The sequence below is a fragment of the Bos indicus genome, chromosome 28, assembly GCF_029378745.1.
Source record: "Bos indicus isolate NIAB-ARS_2022 breed Sahiwal x Tharparkar chromosome 28, NIAB-ARS_B.indTharparkar_mat_pri_1.0, whole genome shotgun sequence".
NCBI lineage: Eukaryota > Metazoa > Chordata > Mammalia > Artiodactyla > Bovidae > Bos > Bos indicus.
This window is the reverse complement of record NC_091787.1, coordinates 15,600,545-15,617,530: the sequence shown is the minus strand read 5'-3', so window position 1 is coordinate 15,617,530 and position 16,986 is coordinate 15,600,545. Positions and strand designations below refer to the sequence as shown.

The window sequence follows — 16,986 nt, the reverse complement described above, 5'->3', positions numbered from 1 at the left end:
GACATGACTGAGCAGCTAACACCTATTCATCTGTCTCTTCTTTTCCCTGTAGCTCAATACGGAATATTGAATGTAGTTCCCTGTGCTGTGCCGTAGGTCCTCGTTAGCTTTTTTAGGTTGGATTATCAGGAGTCAAGTACAGCTGCCCAATAAAGACACCTGCTGTCCCTACTGGGGATAATATCACATTTGGGAGAAAGAAAATAGGCACTTGAGACTTGTATATCTTTAAGTCCTTAAAGACCAAGAAGTGGTCTTAGTAGCCTTGCTGGCTGCAGAATTACAAGGCGTCTGATCTAGCAGCACCATGGTGGGCTACACTAAGGAGAGCAGGGAGAACTGGTGGTGAGAGCTCACTAACAGGTGCGTGCCAAACGTGGGAGCCTTGTTTTCTTCGAGTTGACTAAACCGGCATAGAAATAACTGTGTTCAAGTTCCTCATGTGAGCTGATTAAACATCAGGGCTGAGATTGCCTCTAGGGTAGACATGTCTGCACGTGTTCCTTCCTTTGGCTGGAAAGCCTGGGAAGGATCACTTCTTAGAGAGTCTCTCAAGCAGAAATTCGCCTTCGTCAGCTCTTTGTGCTTGTTTACCAAGTGAGGTCTAATATGATTTCTGAATCCAGGAAGAAGTCTGATGCGCACGGTGTGACCTACTGAGATACTCACCCGAGTGTCTTTTATTACATCCCCCATTCAAACATGTGACTGTTCGTTAAGCAAGGCCTGCCTTGTAAACAATTGACATCCACTTCAGGGAACCACGTACCTTTAATTTGATGACATACATCTCAGAGGGCTTGTTTGGGTTGGCTTTTCAAGGAACAATTCACATGTAGCCATTATAGCATTTACATGTAGCCATTGAGCCCCATTGGTAGCTCAGACCATAAAGAATCTGCCTACAATGTGGGAGACCTGGATTTGATCCCTGGGTCGGGAAGGTCCCCCTGGAGAAGGAAATGGCAACTCACTCTAGTATTCTTGCCTGGAGAATCCCATGGACAGAGGGGCCTGGTAGGAGTCACAAAGAGTCCAACATGACTGAGCAGCTAACGTACACACACACAACCCACACTCACATATGGAGTGTTGTAAGTCCATGGAGTCACAAAGAGTCCAACACGACTGAACAACTAACATACACACACACCACACACACTTACAACATGGTTGTGTCTCATTCTTGGGACAGGGGCAGTGAATTCCTACGTAACTGTTCCGTGATGGAGAAAAGCCTGGTCCTGTCTGTGACCCGGCTGTCACCAGGCCTCCATCCTGAGTAAAGACAGCCTGGATTCCCTCGCCCACACCCCTGCAGAGAGTGCTGTGCCAGGCAGTGCAGCAGCGTGGCTCTGGCGCCTGCATTATACACGTGTCCTCGTTGCAGCGGCACTTTCTGAACGCTCATGAGTTCTACCTCATGATGCAAACGTCTGACATTTTCTCGGGGAAGCGTTCTGAGGAACTGCTGGGATGCAGGCGGTGCTAACCATGTCATCCTGCCTCTTAGGTATTTTAACGAGATGTCTGCACAAGGATTAAGACCTCGCACTGTGTCCAGCCCGATCCCTTACACACCTTCTCCCAGTTCAAGCCGGCCAATATCACCTGGTGAGTATGTGTTCTCGGCTGCCTCTGCGACTCATTTCTGCTGTATTTATTAGCTACCCCGGAATACGTTCCCTCCCAGCATATAAAAGTCTTGTAAACAGAGAGGGGTCATGTGTTGTCCAGAAACACCAAAAAAAAAAAATGATCAATACCATCACAACAGAGTCTTTGCTTCAAATTTTTAAGCACAAATATTGTAATGCCAGCTGGTGGTTTTCTTCAGTTTTTCTGGAACCAAAAAATGTAATTTAAGTCTACAAAACCTTTGTGAAAAGACTATCTTTGACTATAATTTTAGGTGCCAATGAATTGACAAGAACCTTGGGTAGATTTTTCTGAGATGCATCAAAGCTTATTATGGGTTCTCTCTTCTTCTTATGGGTTCACCATCTCCGTTTTACCCTCAGAATAATTAATGCAGGTGTTGTATTAAAATTGAGGGAGCAGTGATGTGGAGGTTCTGCAGCTACTGGTCAGATGGCCAGGAAGTGGCGAGGCAGGGCGTGTCTTATTTCCAAGGCCTGTGTCCTTCCGAGCACAGGCTGCCTCCTGCTCTCTGCAGTGATGGTGAGTGGGCCTCGGCCCTGGGACACAGACCGGGCGAGAAGGAACTGGCTTTGCTTCTGTCTCTGGCTTTGCTCCTCAGAAGCCTTCCCCTCAAAGGCAGGCTTGTCTTCATCTGACCCCGAAAAACTCTCTCCCCGGGGTCCCTGGCTCCATACCCGCACAGCATGGGATTCTCGGGCCAGGAGGGCAAATTAATGATCCAGCAGGGAAGAAAGAGGAAGGCAGGGGAGGGAGGGCAGTGAGCGGAGGGAGGAAGGAAAAGGTAGCTGGCCAAGGGCTGTGTCTTGTGACTGAAGTGTCCAGGCTGCTCTTCTTGTGCTCGCTGGTAAACAGATTTTCAACAGAGTTGGGGGGGGGGAAGTGTTGGGGGTGGGGGAAGGGAGCTGGAGGGACAGTTTCACAGCAGAATAAAGTGAGGTGATGGTTCAAAAGGGTGGCAGCAATAAAGGTTTTGTGGTCTGGGACAGTGAAACAGCTTCACATTAGGGTGTCATCTCATTTCGTCTGTTGTAATAATGGGACACCAAGCATGGATGCCCTTCAGGTTGACAAAGGGGAAGTGCTGCAGCCAGGCAGGTGGCTGAGGATAGCAGGAGGCAGAAATGGCTTGATGAGTTTAGGATCCAGCCCAGCACTGTGCTGTTATGACTTTTTGTAAGAGGGGTCACACTTTTTGGTTTTGTTGGCCTGCCTGTTTTTGCCCAAGCCATGTGGCGTGCAGAATCTTAGTTCCTGACTAGGGATCAAACTCATGCTGCCTGCAGTGGAAGTGCAGAGTCTTAACCACTGGTCCACCAAGGACATCTCTAGAAGGGTCATTTGTAAAAGCCCAACACAAAGTGTGGCAGCTTTTGTCCACTTGGGGCCGGCATGCTCTCGGGCATCTGACAGGGTGAAGAGGGGCTGTTTGTAAATCCAAAGGACTTTCTGTTGTGGATCTTCAGCACAATCATCACTTGTTCTTGCCCCAAAGGATGTTCCTGAATCTGTTTCTCCTGCTCTGCAGTGGCCTTGAGATCTCTCCAGAAGCTTCTCTCCTGAGCTGCCTCTCAGGTTTCCCCAAAGAGCATTTGGGTTTCACTACCAGGAGGATAAAGGTCTTCTTTGCTTTCTGATTTATTGATGGGGAAGAAAGTCGTGAGTTAGGAAGAAGCAAGAAAGAGGAAGGCTTTTATAGCTCATACTGATACTGATTCATATTAAGTATAATTTAGTGTTCTCTTTGTTTTATTTAAACCTAAATGCATGTGATTTCTAATTCATTAAATGTAGTGTTGTGGTCACTGAAGAAACCGGAAACGAAAGTGAGACCTTGGTTGGGAGTATTAACTTCTATGGTAACAAATACTCTGCAGGAAGATGTATTGCCTGCACAGAATTTTGGCTTTTGCTGTCCCTGTTGCTGTAACGTGAGGCTTCCTTGTATAGACAAGCTAGTTGGTTATCCATTAATACTACATCATAGTAAGGAACAACTAGATTTTTTCTTTTTAAATTTCAGCCAGCTTTAGTGAGAACATTTGTACCATCTTTGAAATTCTAGAATATCATCAAAGTAGATTATAAACTCCTTTTGGCAGTGGAATTACTCCTATTCTCTCTAGTCCGTTGCATGCATAATATATGAGCAACATCTGAATTTTCAAGTTTTCTTTTCACTTTATTTTTTATTGAAAGAATTTGTGGTTCTCAATATTATGAATATCTAATCACTGCTTCAGTGGAACTGTGCTGTTCGTAGTTTTCATTTCCATTTTAAGTATTTTGGCTCTTCTTCCCTTACCATTTCTGGTTAACATTGGCAGTCTTGTATTTTCATTAACTTGTTGGAATATTTTGAGGGCTATCTCACAACTTGATTGAAAGGAACGTTTCCCAGAACTGACAAAAAGTTCTCGCTTATATGTGGACTTGTACATGTGGATTATACAGAGTATTATTTTTTCCAGCAATTTTTTTGAAGTTGTTCACTATTTTATATAGCCTAAGAAAAAGCCATTCCCACTTAGCATGTTTTCATGTGCCTACAGTAGGCATGGGGGATAATGAAGTTGTTAAAAGGATCTATACTGCACTAGCAACAAGCATAGCTGCTGCCCCTACCTTGGTTTCTAATTCCTGTCTCCAGGTAAAAGAACTGAGGCTCTTTGGAGAAATGTATGTTTCTGGGGCCTGGGGCAGGGAATATATGAGATGAATGTGGACATTCCAGTTCTGCCAACATAGTAAGGAGAAGCGCAAAAAACACAAAGATAAGGATAGTTCCAAGAGACACAGGAGCTAGCCGAAAGGGCTCCCAGAGGCCAAAGCTGGAACATTTGAACGATAAGCAGTGTAATGGTAGGTTGTAACCCAAACAGAAAACAAATATCCATCAGTTCACACTGATCTAAATAAATGGCTAAGTGAATAGACAGGGAGAAGAGATAAATCTCTCATTACAGAAGAATGCCAAATAATTGATGCAGATAGTCTGTCCTCATGGAAATGGAACTAGCTCCCTGATCTCTAAATATGGACTGCAGATGAGGACTTGCAGAGAATGTCATGTGAGAAGGAAGGGGAAAGAGTACCTTTATAATGGAGAAACGTCACAGGTACTGCCTCAGCCAGGAGATCAAGGTCAACATTGACAGTGGTCAGTCATGTTGGTAGTATGTACCCTTGATATGAGGGCTTCCCATTTGGCACCAGTGGTAAAGAACCCGCCTGCCAATGCAGGAGACATAAGAGATGCAGGTTCGGTCCTTGGATCAGGAAGATCCCCTGGAGGAGAGCATGGCAACCCACTCCAGTATTCCTGCCTAGAGAATCCCATGGACAAAGGAGCCTGGTGGGCTACAGTCCATAGGGTCACAGAGAATCAGACACAACTGAAGCGACTTAGCACACACACAGCCTTGATATGATGTGATGAGAAGAGCCCTTTACCTCTGCAGTCTTCCTCCCCAAAGCTCATCACCCCACGTGGAAAATGTCAGACAGTAGACGGACACTCTGTCTGTAAAATACCTGATCAGTACACCTGAAAACTGACGAGGTCATAAAAAAACAAGGAAGTTTGAGGAACTATCTCAACCAAGAGGTGCCTAATGAGACATGACAACTATGCGTAGAACATGGATTCCTGAAACAGGAAGAGGACAATAGGGAAAACCTCAGGAAATCCAGATAATGTATGAACCTGAGTTAGTAGTAATGTATCAACATTGGTTTGTTAGTTGTGACAGAAGTACCACAGTGGCATAAAAAGTTAGTAATAGGGAATCTGTTGGAATTCCCCAGCAATCCAGTGGTTAGGACTGCACGCTTTCAATTCCAAGGTCATGGGTTCACTCCCTGGTTGAGGAACTGCTGCTGCTGCTAAGTCGCTTCAGTCGTGTCCGACTCTGTGTGACCCCATAGACGGCAGCCCATCAGGCTCCCCTGTCCCTGGGATTCTCCAGGCAAGAACACTGGAGTGGGTTGCCATTTCCTTCTCCAGTGCATGAAAGTGAAAGTGAAGTCACTCAGTCGTGCCCGACTCATAGAGACCCCATGGACTGCAGCCCACCAGGCTCCTCCGTCCGTGGGATTTTCCAGGCAAGAGTACTGGAGTGGGGTGCCATTTCCTTCTCCAATGCGTGAAAGTGAAAAGCGAAAGTGAAGTTGCTTAGTCGTGTCTGACTCTTAGCGACCCCATGGACTGCAGCCTACCAGGCTCCTCCGTCCATGGGATTTTCCAGGCAAGAGTACTGGAGTGGGTGGGGAGCTAAGATCCTCCAAAGCATGTGGTGTGATCAAATAATGATAATACGGAATCTGAGTGTGTGAAGTGCAGGAGCTCTCCCTATACTTATTTTCACCACTTTTCTGTAAACCAAAAACTATTCTAAAATAAAAACTCTATTTTAAAGCTACTAAAATAGAGAAGATCACCTAGTCATGGAAGGTACAGGGAGAAGAGAAAAGCCCTTCCGTCTGATCCAGAAGTGACTGTAATATTTAGAGGTCATGTACAGGAGGAAACCTGGCAAAGGAGATTGGGAAGTTGCTCCCAGGGAAGGGGAAGGAAACCAGTATCCAATATCACTGAGGTGAAGACCAGCCTTTCAGCAAGAAGGGAGGGGTCAGCTCTGTCCTCATTGCCCCAAGGTCAATTGCAATAAAGGCCAATTGCAATAAAGGCCAATTGCAATAAAGGCCAATTGCAATAAAGAACGGAGAATAGCAATACAGCTGGCAGCGCAGGAACGCTGCCTGCCTTGGCAAGAGCAGCCTTGATGGAGTGATGAGGACAGAGCCAGATCAGGGAGGGCTAAAGGAGAAATCTTATCTCTAGTGTGTCAATGTTCACAGAGACAGTGTTTTCATGAATGACTTGTAGAACTAAAATAATATCCAAAGGAACAGAATCTTCAAACTTCTGCCTTTTGTTTGGTTGTATGGTGGTTGGTTTTTTTTTTTTTTTCCTTTCAGTTCAGTTCAGTTCAGTCGCTCAGTCGTGTCCTGTTCTTTGTGACCCCGTGAATCGCAGCACGCCAGGCCTCCCTGTCCATCACCAACTCCCGGAGTTCACTCAAACTCATGTGCATCGAGTCAGTGATGCCATCCAGCCATCTCACCCGCTGTCATCCCCTTCTCCTCCTGCCCCCAATCCCTCTCAGCATCAGGGTCTTTTCCAATGAGTCAACTCTTCGCATGAGGTGGCCAAAGTATTGGAGTTTCAGCCTCAGCATCAGTCCTTCCAATGAACACCCAGGACTGATCTCCTTTAGAATGGACTGGTTGGATCTCCTTGCAGTCCAAGGGACTCTCAAGAGTTCTCCAACACCACAGTTCAAAAGCATCAATTCTTTGGCACTCAGCTTTCTTCACAGTCCAACTCTCACATCCATCCCATCTTTTTTCCTTTAGCAGAGGTGCATTAGAGGGAATTTGGGGGCAGTCGGAAGAAGCAGAAATAATCATAAAACCATCCAGAATCCTTATATCCAAAGTGTTCAGATTTTAGTGTTTTCAGGTGTCTTCTCTCCCCATGTCTCCCCTCCCACATGTCTTGCAACTTCCGTTTCGGTAGTTGATTTTCTATTGTTTATGTATACATTGGTATCTTCATTTTGCTTAGTGGTATTTTGTCATGAATTGCTTTTAATGAATCATTTTTTTTCAATTCACAATCTTGAGCTAGTGGACAATGAAGTATAAATCTTAAAATTTTTCTCTAGGCAATGCATTTCTGTAGTAGAGCAAGAGCAATTTATTCCAACAATAACTTCATAAAGCCGCAGTATTCTGTTTAGGAGGCATTTTCTATTTAGATTTTTGGGGGGATTTTTATCCTTTATTATATTCCTGGGCCTGAGGGTCAGATATATGATGATTATAACTTAGGAGAAAAAGAAAATTTTAAGACATGGTCTCTGGCCTCTAATGCTTATGACCAACAACAGGGCCTAAGAAAACATAAGAAATAAAATACTGTTAATGCAAGGCCAAATATAATGAGTTTCATGTATTTTATATCCCCTAAAATGTTAAGTTGTGGTGCATCCATACTCAATGACATATTACCCAGCACTAAAAAGGAATTAACTTGATATATACAATAACTTGGAAGGATCATAGGGGCATTGTGATGAATGAAAAACTAATCTCAAAGGATTGTATACTGTATAATTTCATATCTATTAATATAGCATGCTCAAAGTGAGAAAATTACAGTGATGGAAAACAGATCAGTCCTTGCCAGGGGTTAGGATTAGAGAGAGGGCGTAACAGTTAAAGGGACAACACAAAGAAGTTTGCTTGTGGTTTTGTAATGATTGTGTGTGCTGATTGTGGTGACAATTACTTGGATCAGCACAGGTGATAAAGTTACACCTGTACGTGTACACACACACACACACACACACACACACACAGTGAGTTTGTCTCTTAGTCACTTGTTCTGGTTTTGACAATGTGCTGAGGTTATGTAAGACATCATTGAGGGAAGCTGGATGAAGGGTAGACAGAGATCCTGGAGTATTTTTGCAACTTCTTATGAATCATGAACTATTTCTAAATAAAAATTTATGATAAAATTAGAAGGTATAATTAAAAAAAACTAATTTCAAGAAAAATTCAAAGGAGAAAGAGCCACCAGCTTAGAGAGCTTTTGAGACGAGCCTTGAAGGAGAGGTTGTTGTTGCTCAGTTGCTAAGTTGTGTCCAACTCTTCGTAACCCTGTGGACTGCATGCAGCCCAGGCTTCCCTGTCCTTCACTATGTCCCGGAGTTTGCTCAGACTCATGTCCATTGAGTCGGTGATGCCCTCTAACCATCTTGTCCTCTGTCGTCCCCTTCTTCTGCCTTCAATCTTTTCCAGCATCAGAATTTTGCCAGTGAGTCAGCTCTTTAGAGCAGGTGGCCAAAGTATTGGAGCTTCAGCTTCAGCATCCGTCCTTCCAATGAATATTCAGGGTTGATTCCCTTTAGGATTGACTAGTCTGAACTCCTTGCTGTCCCGGGGATTCTCAAAAGCCTTGCCCAGCACCACAATTTGAGAACATCAATTCGGGAAGTGGTTAAATACCTGTTTCTTTGGGGAGGAACATTGGAATCTATAGAGCTTCTCGTTTTCTTCGTTTAATATCCTGAAGTCGCCAAGTTTTCCGTGGTGGCTTTCTGTTTGCCTTTGTGGCTACAACAAACATGGCGGTTTGGTCTTGTTATTATTGGTGTATCTTTTGACACCTTCCCTTTTCTTGCATCTGGTCTTTACCCCTTCACTCTGTTTTTTCCACTCTACTCTTACTTCGTCTGTCTTCTACTTTTGTAATGTCTCAGTTGTACTCCTCTCAAGCCTGGACTTTTTTTTTTTTAGTGGAGGTAAGAGCACTTCACATGCGATCCACCCTCTTACCACCTTTTTAACTGTTCTGTACAGTACTGTTAAATAGATACAGTGTTGTGCAGCATATCTCTGTAACTTATTCTTCTTATAAAATTGAAACGTTATACCCATCAAATAATAATTCCCCCATTCCCTCTACCCCCACCCCCGGTCACCCACCGTCCTGCTCTCTGCTTCTGTGAATTTGACCTAGATCCTTTGTGTATCTGTTGTCATGCAGTATCCATCCTTCTGTGACTGGCTTGTATTGGTTAACATAATGTCCTCCAGGTTCATCATGTTCTTTAAAAAAAAACAAAACAGAGTTTTCTTCTTTTTAAAGGCTGAATAATATTCCACTGCATGTTTACATCATGTTTTCCCTATCCATTCGTCTGTTGATGGAACTTCTGGGTCATGTCTATGTCTTGGCTACTGTGAAGAGTGTTGCTATGAACCTGTGGGTGCAAATTTCTTTTCAAGATCCTGTTTCCAGTTCTTTTGGATAAATACCCTGGAGTGGGATTGCTGGATCATTTATGGTAGTTCTATTTTTAATTTTTGAGGAAGCTCCATAATGCTTTCTGTAGCATTCGCACCCATTTACATTCCCATGAGCAGTGCACAGGGTTCCCTTTTCTCCACATCCTTGCCGACCTTTAGAAATGTTTATTTTTATTTTTTTTAATAGCTATGCTGACAGATGTAAGATCATATCCTGTTGCGGTTTGGATTTGCTTTTCACTGATGATTAATGATGTTGAGCATCTTTTCATGTATCTATTGGCCATCGGTTTGCCTTCTTTGGAAAAGTGTCTGCTGAGGTTCTCTGCCCGTTTTTTATCAGGTTATTTATTTGCTTTTGCATTGGATGAGTTCCTTACATATTTTGGATATTATTCCATATTATTCCCTTATCTGATACATGATTTATAAATATTTTCTCCCATTCCATAGGTTACCTTTGTGTCGATTATTTCCTTTGCTGAGCAGAAACTTTTCAGTATGCTGTAGTCCCATCTGGCTATCTTTGCTTTTGTGGCTGTGTGTTTGGTGTCATATGTAAGAAATCATTGCCAAGACCAACGTTATAAAGCTTTCCCCTGTGTTTCCTTATAGGAGTTTTATGGTTTCAGGTTTTATGTGTAAGTCTTTAATTCATTTTGAGTTGATTTTTGTGTGTGGTGTAAGTTAGGGCTCCAGTTTCATTCTTTATGGATGTGAATGTCAAGTTTTCCCAGCACCATTTGTTGAAGAGACCACCCTTTTACCATCACATATTCCTGGCACCTTCATTGAAATCATCTGACCATTTATGCGTGGACTTATATCTGGACTGTCTAGTCTGTTCTAGGGCTTGACTTTTATATCCTTTGTTATCCATCCATCAGGCCATTTGGTAAGCCCATCACTCCTCTTACCTGTTTGCATTTTTGTGGATGAATAAGAACTTCTACATTTTTTTTTTTGGCCTCAAGGCATGTGGGATCTTAGTTCCCTAACCAGGGATCGAACCTGTGCCCCCTGCATTGGCAGCTTGGAGTCTTGACCACTAGACCACCAGGGAAGTTCCAGAACTTCCCTATTTTTAAGCCTCCTAGATGCTTAAGACACCAGAGAGTTGAGTCCAGAGTAGTACTCACAAGTTGTTGTTATATTTCAGGTCTCTCATATGCAAGTCACACAGTTGGTTTCACGCCACCAACTTCACTGACTCGAGCCGGAATGTCTTATTACAATTCTCCAGGTCTTCATGTGCAGCATATGGGAGCATCCCATGGTATCACAGTAAGTATCCACGCAGGAAGCAGCACTTGACGCCTGATGGTGGTAGCGACTGGTATAGCGACGTGGGAGCTGATGTTGATGCCCTTAGAACTTTACCTTTCTTATTCCTTCAGTTCATCCTAAACTTCTAGATATCTCCCAGCAATCCGATGCCGCATTGTGGTGTTGAAACTGAAATCCTTCTCAGGAGGCAAAAACTTGACCTTCACTTTCTTTGAAAGATTGCCCTTCATGAAATGTACTTTGAACTCTGGCCAATGCCGTGATTGAATTCTATGCTCCTTGCCATAGTGAATTATTGTTGGTTGCCATCACATCTGAAAGTATTTATTGTCTGCATCTTCACAGTTCGCTGACCCTCAATATTCTTCCTGAAATTAGATTCATTTCTAGTTTCATCCAGAATTTTCTTTCCTGAAATTAGAAGGAACCTTATGTGTATCTGGTTCGGACCCTACTCAGCGGAGTGTTTTCTTTAGAGCTGGCTATGTAGTTGAATAAGAGGCTTGTTGGAAATGTCACTAAAAGAGATTTGAGAACAGGGTAGAATGGAGGGTGTTCCCAGTGAGGGAATCTTGAAAAGAAGAACCCTATTCTACAAAAAAAAGAGTGTGTAAGATATTTCTGAAGCTGTTTTGCTGGTTTGATGAGCTTTACATAAAAGCAGGCATTTTTGGTTGAGCCATAGCTTTCAGCTTATTTGAGGGATTGAAGGAACTAGAGGCATACAACAGAGAGAAAAAGTTTAAGGGGAGGATGTGACAGCTGTTTTTTCATTTTCAGACAGTCTCATTGAAGGCCCCAAGTCCAGTCGTTTGATCACATGTCATGGTGATTTTGTGTAGCCTTTTCATAGGTGTCAGTGCACACTCTACCTTGTTGAAGTTTTCATGACGAGTTTGAAAACCACTGGGGAGGGACAAGGACATGGCTGGTGTTTTGTCTCCGTGGGTCCACTTCTGGGCAGCCTTAGCCCCGAGTCAAGCTGGGTTAGGGGTGAGCCTGTATGCCTGGTCTGACCTGCTGTTCCTGTCCTCTCTACAGAGGCCTTCACCGCGGAGAAGCAACAGTCCTGACAAATTCAAACGGCCCACGCCGCCTCCGTCTCCCAACACACAGACCCCCGTCCAGCCGCCGCCGCCTCCACCTCCACCACCCATGCAGCCCGCGGTCCCCTCGGCAGCCACCTCGCAGCCTGCCCCCTCGCAACATTCGGTGCACCCTTCCTCCCAGCCTTAACGCATGTGCTTAGTCCAGACCCCACCTGGGGACTCGTTCATACAGTGGAGCCGTCGACTTGACGCCAAAGGCTTCCTTCCCTGGCATATTCGGATCTGACTTATTTGCACTGAGGTTATCTAGGCTTCACCATTCATTGTGTTGTAAATGTGTGTCGGAAACGCAGCCAGTGTTGTGGGTCTACAACACTAAACAGACGACTTTTTTCCATCGGTGTTCTACTTGAATCTACATGTGCGTCCATTCCCTGGCTGGGACCTCGGCTTTTCGACTCTTTGGTAGTTAAGCAGCAGTGTGCAATTTTTCGCTTGGCCCCCAGAGCTTCATTTTCCTGGCTTTTAGGTTTGTAAAATAAAAAGGGATCTCTTTTTTATATTTTTTTCCATGAATTTGCAGGAAATTACTGAGCTGTTATGACTACCCCCCACCCCCCATTATAATGGTGTTTACCAAGCAAACCAATAATTCAGCACTACAGTTCAGACCTTTGAAAATCTAGCTCTCAGTATAGAACAGAAAGTTAGCTGGATCAGTGCCCAAGATCATGTTTAACAGAGCTTTCTAACAGATACACTTTGTATGGGGTATGTTCAGTATATCTCAACACCCACATCTCTTGTAAAAGAGGTCACCTAAAGTATTGGCTCACATGGCTGTATCTTTTCCATATACGTGGGATGGATAATTATTGTATATCTAGGTGTGATTCTGTCTTTACCCTTGATGTTAACCTACCCACACTAGCCCCCTCTCCTGTGAGTTGCTAACTACCCACCGGTGGTTGCGATGGCTGATAAGAACGTGCCGTGTGATTTCTGCTGCCAAAGGCAGTGTGATTGTAACAAAAACAGCTATTTTCCCTTTCCATTCTTTACTTGTGTTCCCCTAAAATAGACTTCGAACAGATATTTTAAAGGTGCAAAAATACTATTAGAAAAGACTTTGCAATGAACATTATAGGAATACCTTGGTATAATGGCCACAAAATACTTTATCTCTTAGCAGGAAAGAGCTGTAGAGGCAAGTAGCACATTAGCCTTGAGGACTGCTTATTTTGCCCAGTAAAAACAAGTGCAGTGTTCAAAGAAATATATCCTGAATGCGTTATTTTCATTCATTCAGCACAAATAAATTGTTTGGTTTCACTTTAAAGTGGAACACTGAGTCACTCTTTTCTTAACACTTGGAACACCTTTATTTTGGCTTTTCAGCAGTTACTGTTTTGTACTTTGGTAGTAAAGTGATTTTTACCACCTGTGTTTGCATATTTATATATGCTGTGGACGGAAATAACTTACTAGAGAATGTATATTTTATGATGAGAATGTGTATCTGTTGGATATAATCGGAGAACTGAAAATTAATTTATCCATAATTTTTAAGAGTCCATGTTTTGTGACTACCACCTCTCATAGCTAGCTCTTTACTGACCACACTCCTAAGTATAAGGAACCATAACATTGTAGATACTTAATATTGTACAGTAGAGAAACCTCCATTTTTGCCTTCAAATGCATATTTAAGAGTTACAGAATGAGAAAAAGTCTTGTTGGCTAATAGTGTTTGACTAGCATCTTAAGAACTTGAAAGTAAAAGCAACAATAGGATTTTTTTTTTTCCAGCTCTTTCAGTTTCCACCCCCAAACTGAGAGCATTGCTCCTCAATTGTTTGAAAGAAATCATAAGTCTATATAAATTTTATTTATAATGTGTAATATACATAATCATAGTACAGTTCTCAAATACGGGGAAGAAGTTTGGCATTTGATTATTGAGGCTTGAGGTTTTTAATTCAATCAGATGGGGTCCTGTCTGACCTGGGTATTTCACCAATGGCTCACTGTCCCTCCTGGTATCTGGCCATTTTGAGGAATTCTGAGAGCAGGCAAACAGGTGTTGCCTGCATGGTACAGTTCTCAGTTTTTCTTAGAGGAGAAATATGATCTATGTTTACAAGAATTTTCTACAAGACTGTAGGTTTCAGTGCTGTTGGATAGAGGGTCTTGCATTCAAACAAGAGAGTCTAAAATGTAATGATCTTCCCTCTGCTTGCTAGCAATTTAGCGATCTCCGGAAAGCACAAAAGTTAACACATTGTCCTATGGTGACTGAAAAAGCACTTGGAGGAGCAAACAGTTCTGATAAATGCCTTCTAGAGACAGTCCTTAACATTCAGATTTCTACAGGAAGGTGACGCCAGTTTCCCTAGACTCGTCATTTCATTGCAAAATGATACACAGCTCCTTCAAATAGCATTTTTCACTGTAAATCTGTTGCCTCTCCCAGTGGACATTCTGGATTGATAGAACAAACACTACTCTTCTGAACTGATGCCATTCTGGGTCCTGTTGGAGTGTTTTGTATCCCCGTGGGGAGCCTGTCACACTTGGGGAGTACCTGCTAGGGCAGCTCCTTGGCAGTTGTTTAGCCCCCAAGGACCCCAGAGATTTCCACGTCAAGAGCACAGAGGCAAAAGCCCCCTCGCCCACAGGAAGCTGACATACCTGGAGCATGTCTTTGGGGGGCTGAATGCAGTTTCTGCTGTTCCTGTTGCCCACCCGCAACCCTGGACTGACTCCCAGAGGCCTTGGAAGGCAGGTGGGAGGCACAGCAGGTTCAATAGCTTCGTTTTCCTGTCTCACTGACAGAGACCCTTGGCTATCACTGTGCTGCTAATAGAGTAAGTACTTGTCGCCAGATGACCATGCCTTTTATTCAAAACCAAATTACTTTCCCTGACACCTGATGCCTCTCTGGGCTCTGAACTGCTCTCTGTCATTCAGCATGCTGGCTTTCTAGACAGACTTCTAGTGATGTGGCAGATGGTGGAAGTATTTAAGATTTGATCTAACTCACTCCTTTGTTCTTTGAAAGGAGTTTGAAATTTTGAGCTCCTGAGAGCCTGACCACAACCATGGAATGAATGTGTGACCAGAATGTGGCTTTGACACCAAGTGCTGCTGCCGCCCCTTTGTAATTGGCTTCTCACTGATTTGACCAGAAATAATGGATAATGTGAATTTTTGTTAACTGTTCCAATTGTAGAAAGATAGAATATGTTATCGCCCTTTGTTAGGTAGACATGAACTTTTCCTGCACGAAGCCTTGCTTATAGAGGATGCCCTTACAATAAGGCAAGAAAAAGCATAGTAACTTGTGCTTGGAGAGCTCACTATTTTTATCTTATCGATACAGAAGAAATAATTTCTGCATAACTTGATTCTTCTATCTAGTACTTGTATTATAGGTAACCAACACTGATAACTTTGTAGTGATGACTACCAAAGAAATGCATAGTAAAACAACCTTTTATTTCCAAATTACTAAAGAGCCAGCCATTGACGCTGCTACGTGAGTTCCATGCTCAAGAGCCATTGTAAGAGATTAAGGGGTTTTTAGGTTTTGGGGTTTTGTTTTGGTTTTGCTTTTTTTGTTGTTAGGGGTGTTTTTTTTTGTTTTTTTTTTTTTTTTAGTTTCTTTCCTTTTTCTTTCTCTCTCTCTTTTTTTCTTTTTTGGATAAAACACACACAGCTGTTAGGATAAAATTTTAGGGAGCATGTTCCAGAGTGCTCAGCAGTTGCGGTTAACTGCCAAGCCCTGGTTGCCTCTTGCTAGGCAATGGAAGGAATCTTCTGTTCATGATAGTGTGGGTGATGTGTGTGTGCAAGCGTGTGTGTGTGCATTCATGCCTTAACTGGGGTTACTGCTCAACTTTAGTTCTTGACCTAGTCTGCACTGTCGTCTAGATTGTATTGTACATCTCGATCTGAACTTCATCCTGGCAAAAACAAAGTTGCAGGCACAACAGTTTGCGAATGCATTCCTCCAGCAGAGTGTTGGATCAGGTTGACCCTGAGCCTTCTTTGGACTTTATTGGGAACTAGGCATGGAAAGCAAAAGTGGGCCGTCCCGAGGAAAGACATCAGCGAGGAAGAGGAGAGAGCCAAGTGCTAGCATGTCTTCGGCCTCTGCGTATCTGTGCACACTGTATGTCGTTCATAATAGCTTGTCTACAACTTGACTAGGTTGGAGTTCTGCTAATAGTGGCAATCTTGACATTTCTTGGTCAGAATTTAGAGAGATGTAAGACTTCCAATTAATGTCTTATTTACTTCTTTATGTTGATTAGCCTTTGATACATGTGCTGAATCAGAACCTAAATAAAGATAATTTTTTAAAATGAACCTCTTGAGCCTTCTACCCTATCTCTTTCTTTCTGGTCTTTGAGTCAGAAAATGAATATTGTTTCCCTGTGGCTCCTGATAGATATTCGTCTCGGATTCTGAATACTGAAGGCTGCCTTAGAAGGTAAGCTTAAGAAGAGGAAACAAAAGAGACTGGTACTGCTCTGTTTCTTAATCAGGATGCTGGTTATCTGGATGTACTGAGGTTTTGAAACTACATTGAACTGTGAGTTTATGATCTGTGCACTGTACCATATGTATGTGTGTTGCATTTCACTTGAAAACCATAAACCTGGGAGATTATGAAAAGGAAAGAAAAACCGCACTCATTCTCAAAATGTTACCTATAAACAATAGATACGTGTATATACACACACGTGCTCAGTAGCTTCAGTCGTGTCCGACTCTTTTCGACCCTATGGACTGTAGCCTACAAAGGTGATCAGTATACTTGAGAGCAAGGATTTGAGTGGGTGTGGCTCTGTAGTGCCTTTCTCTTCCTCAAGAAGATAAAATTTCTGGTCTCAGCAAGAGTGAGGAATGAGGAACCTCATTGTGGGGCTCCCTGCATTGTAAGTGGAGGGATGGGTGTCCTGAGTCCAAGCAGTCTACTCTGTTAGGGAACCTTTGCAGCACTGTGAGCACACAACCTGGTTATGTAATTTCATTACACACACACACACACACACACACACACAAAATATATGTACTCTGTCGCTTCAGTTGTGCCTGACTTTTT

General features: G+C 43.1%; 1 protein-coding gene across 1 annotated transcript in view; it reads left to right on the top strand.

The window, feature by feature from the left end:
• The window catches only part of CCDC6 (coiled-coil domain containing 6), a 112,432-nt gene extending 96,185 nt beyond the window's left edge, over positions 1-16,247 (top strand). The window contains exons 7-9 of the mRNA XM_070781841.1: positions 1,514-1,614; positions 10,700-10,824; positions 11,869-16,247. Of these exons, the coding sequence (XP_070637942.1) occupies positions 1,514-1,614; positions 10,700-10,824; positions 11,869-12,063 (421 nt within the window). The 3' untranslated portion in view covers positions 12,064-16,247. The remainder of the gene's footprint in view (positions 1-1,513; positions 1,615-10,699; positions 10,825-11,868) is intronic.
• The last annotated feature ends 739 nt before the right edge of the window (positions 16,248-16,986 follow it).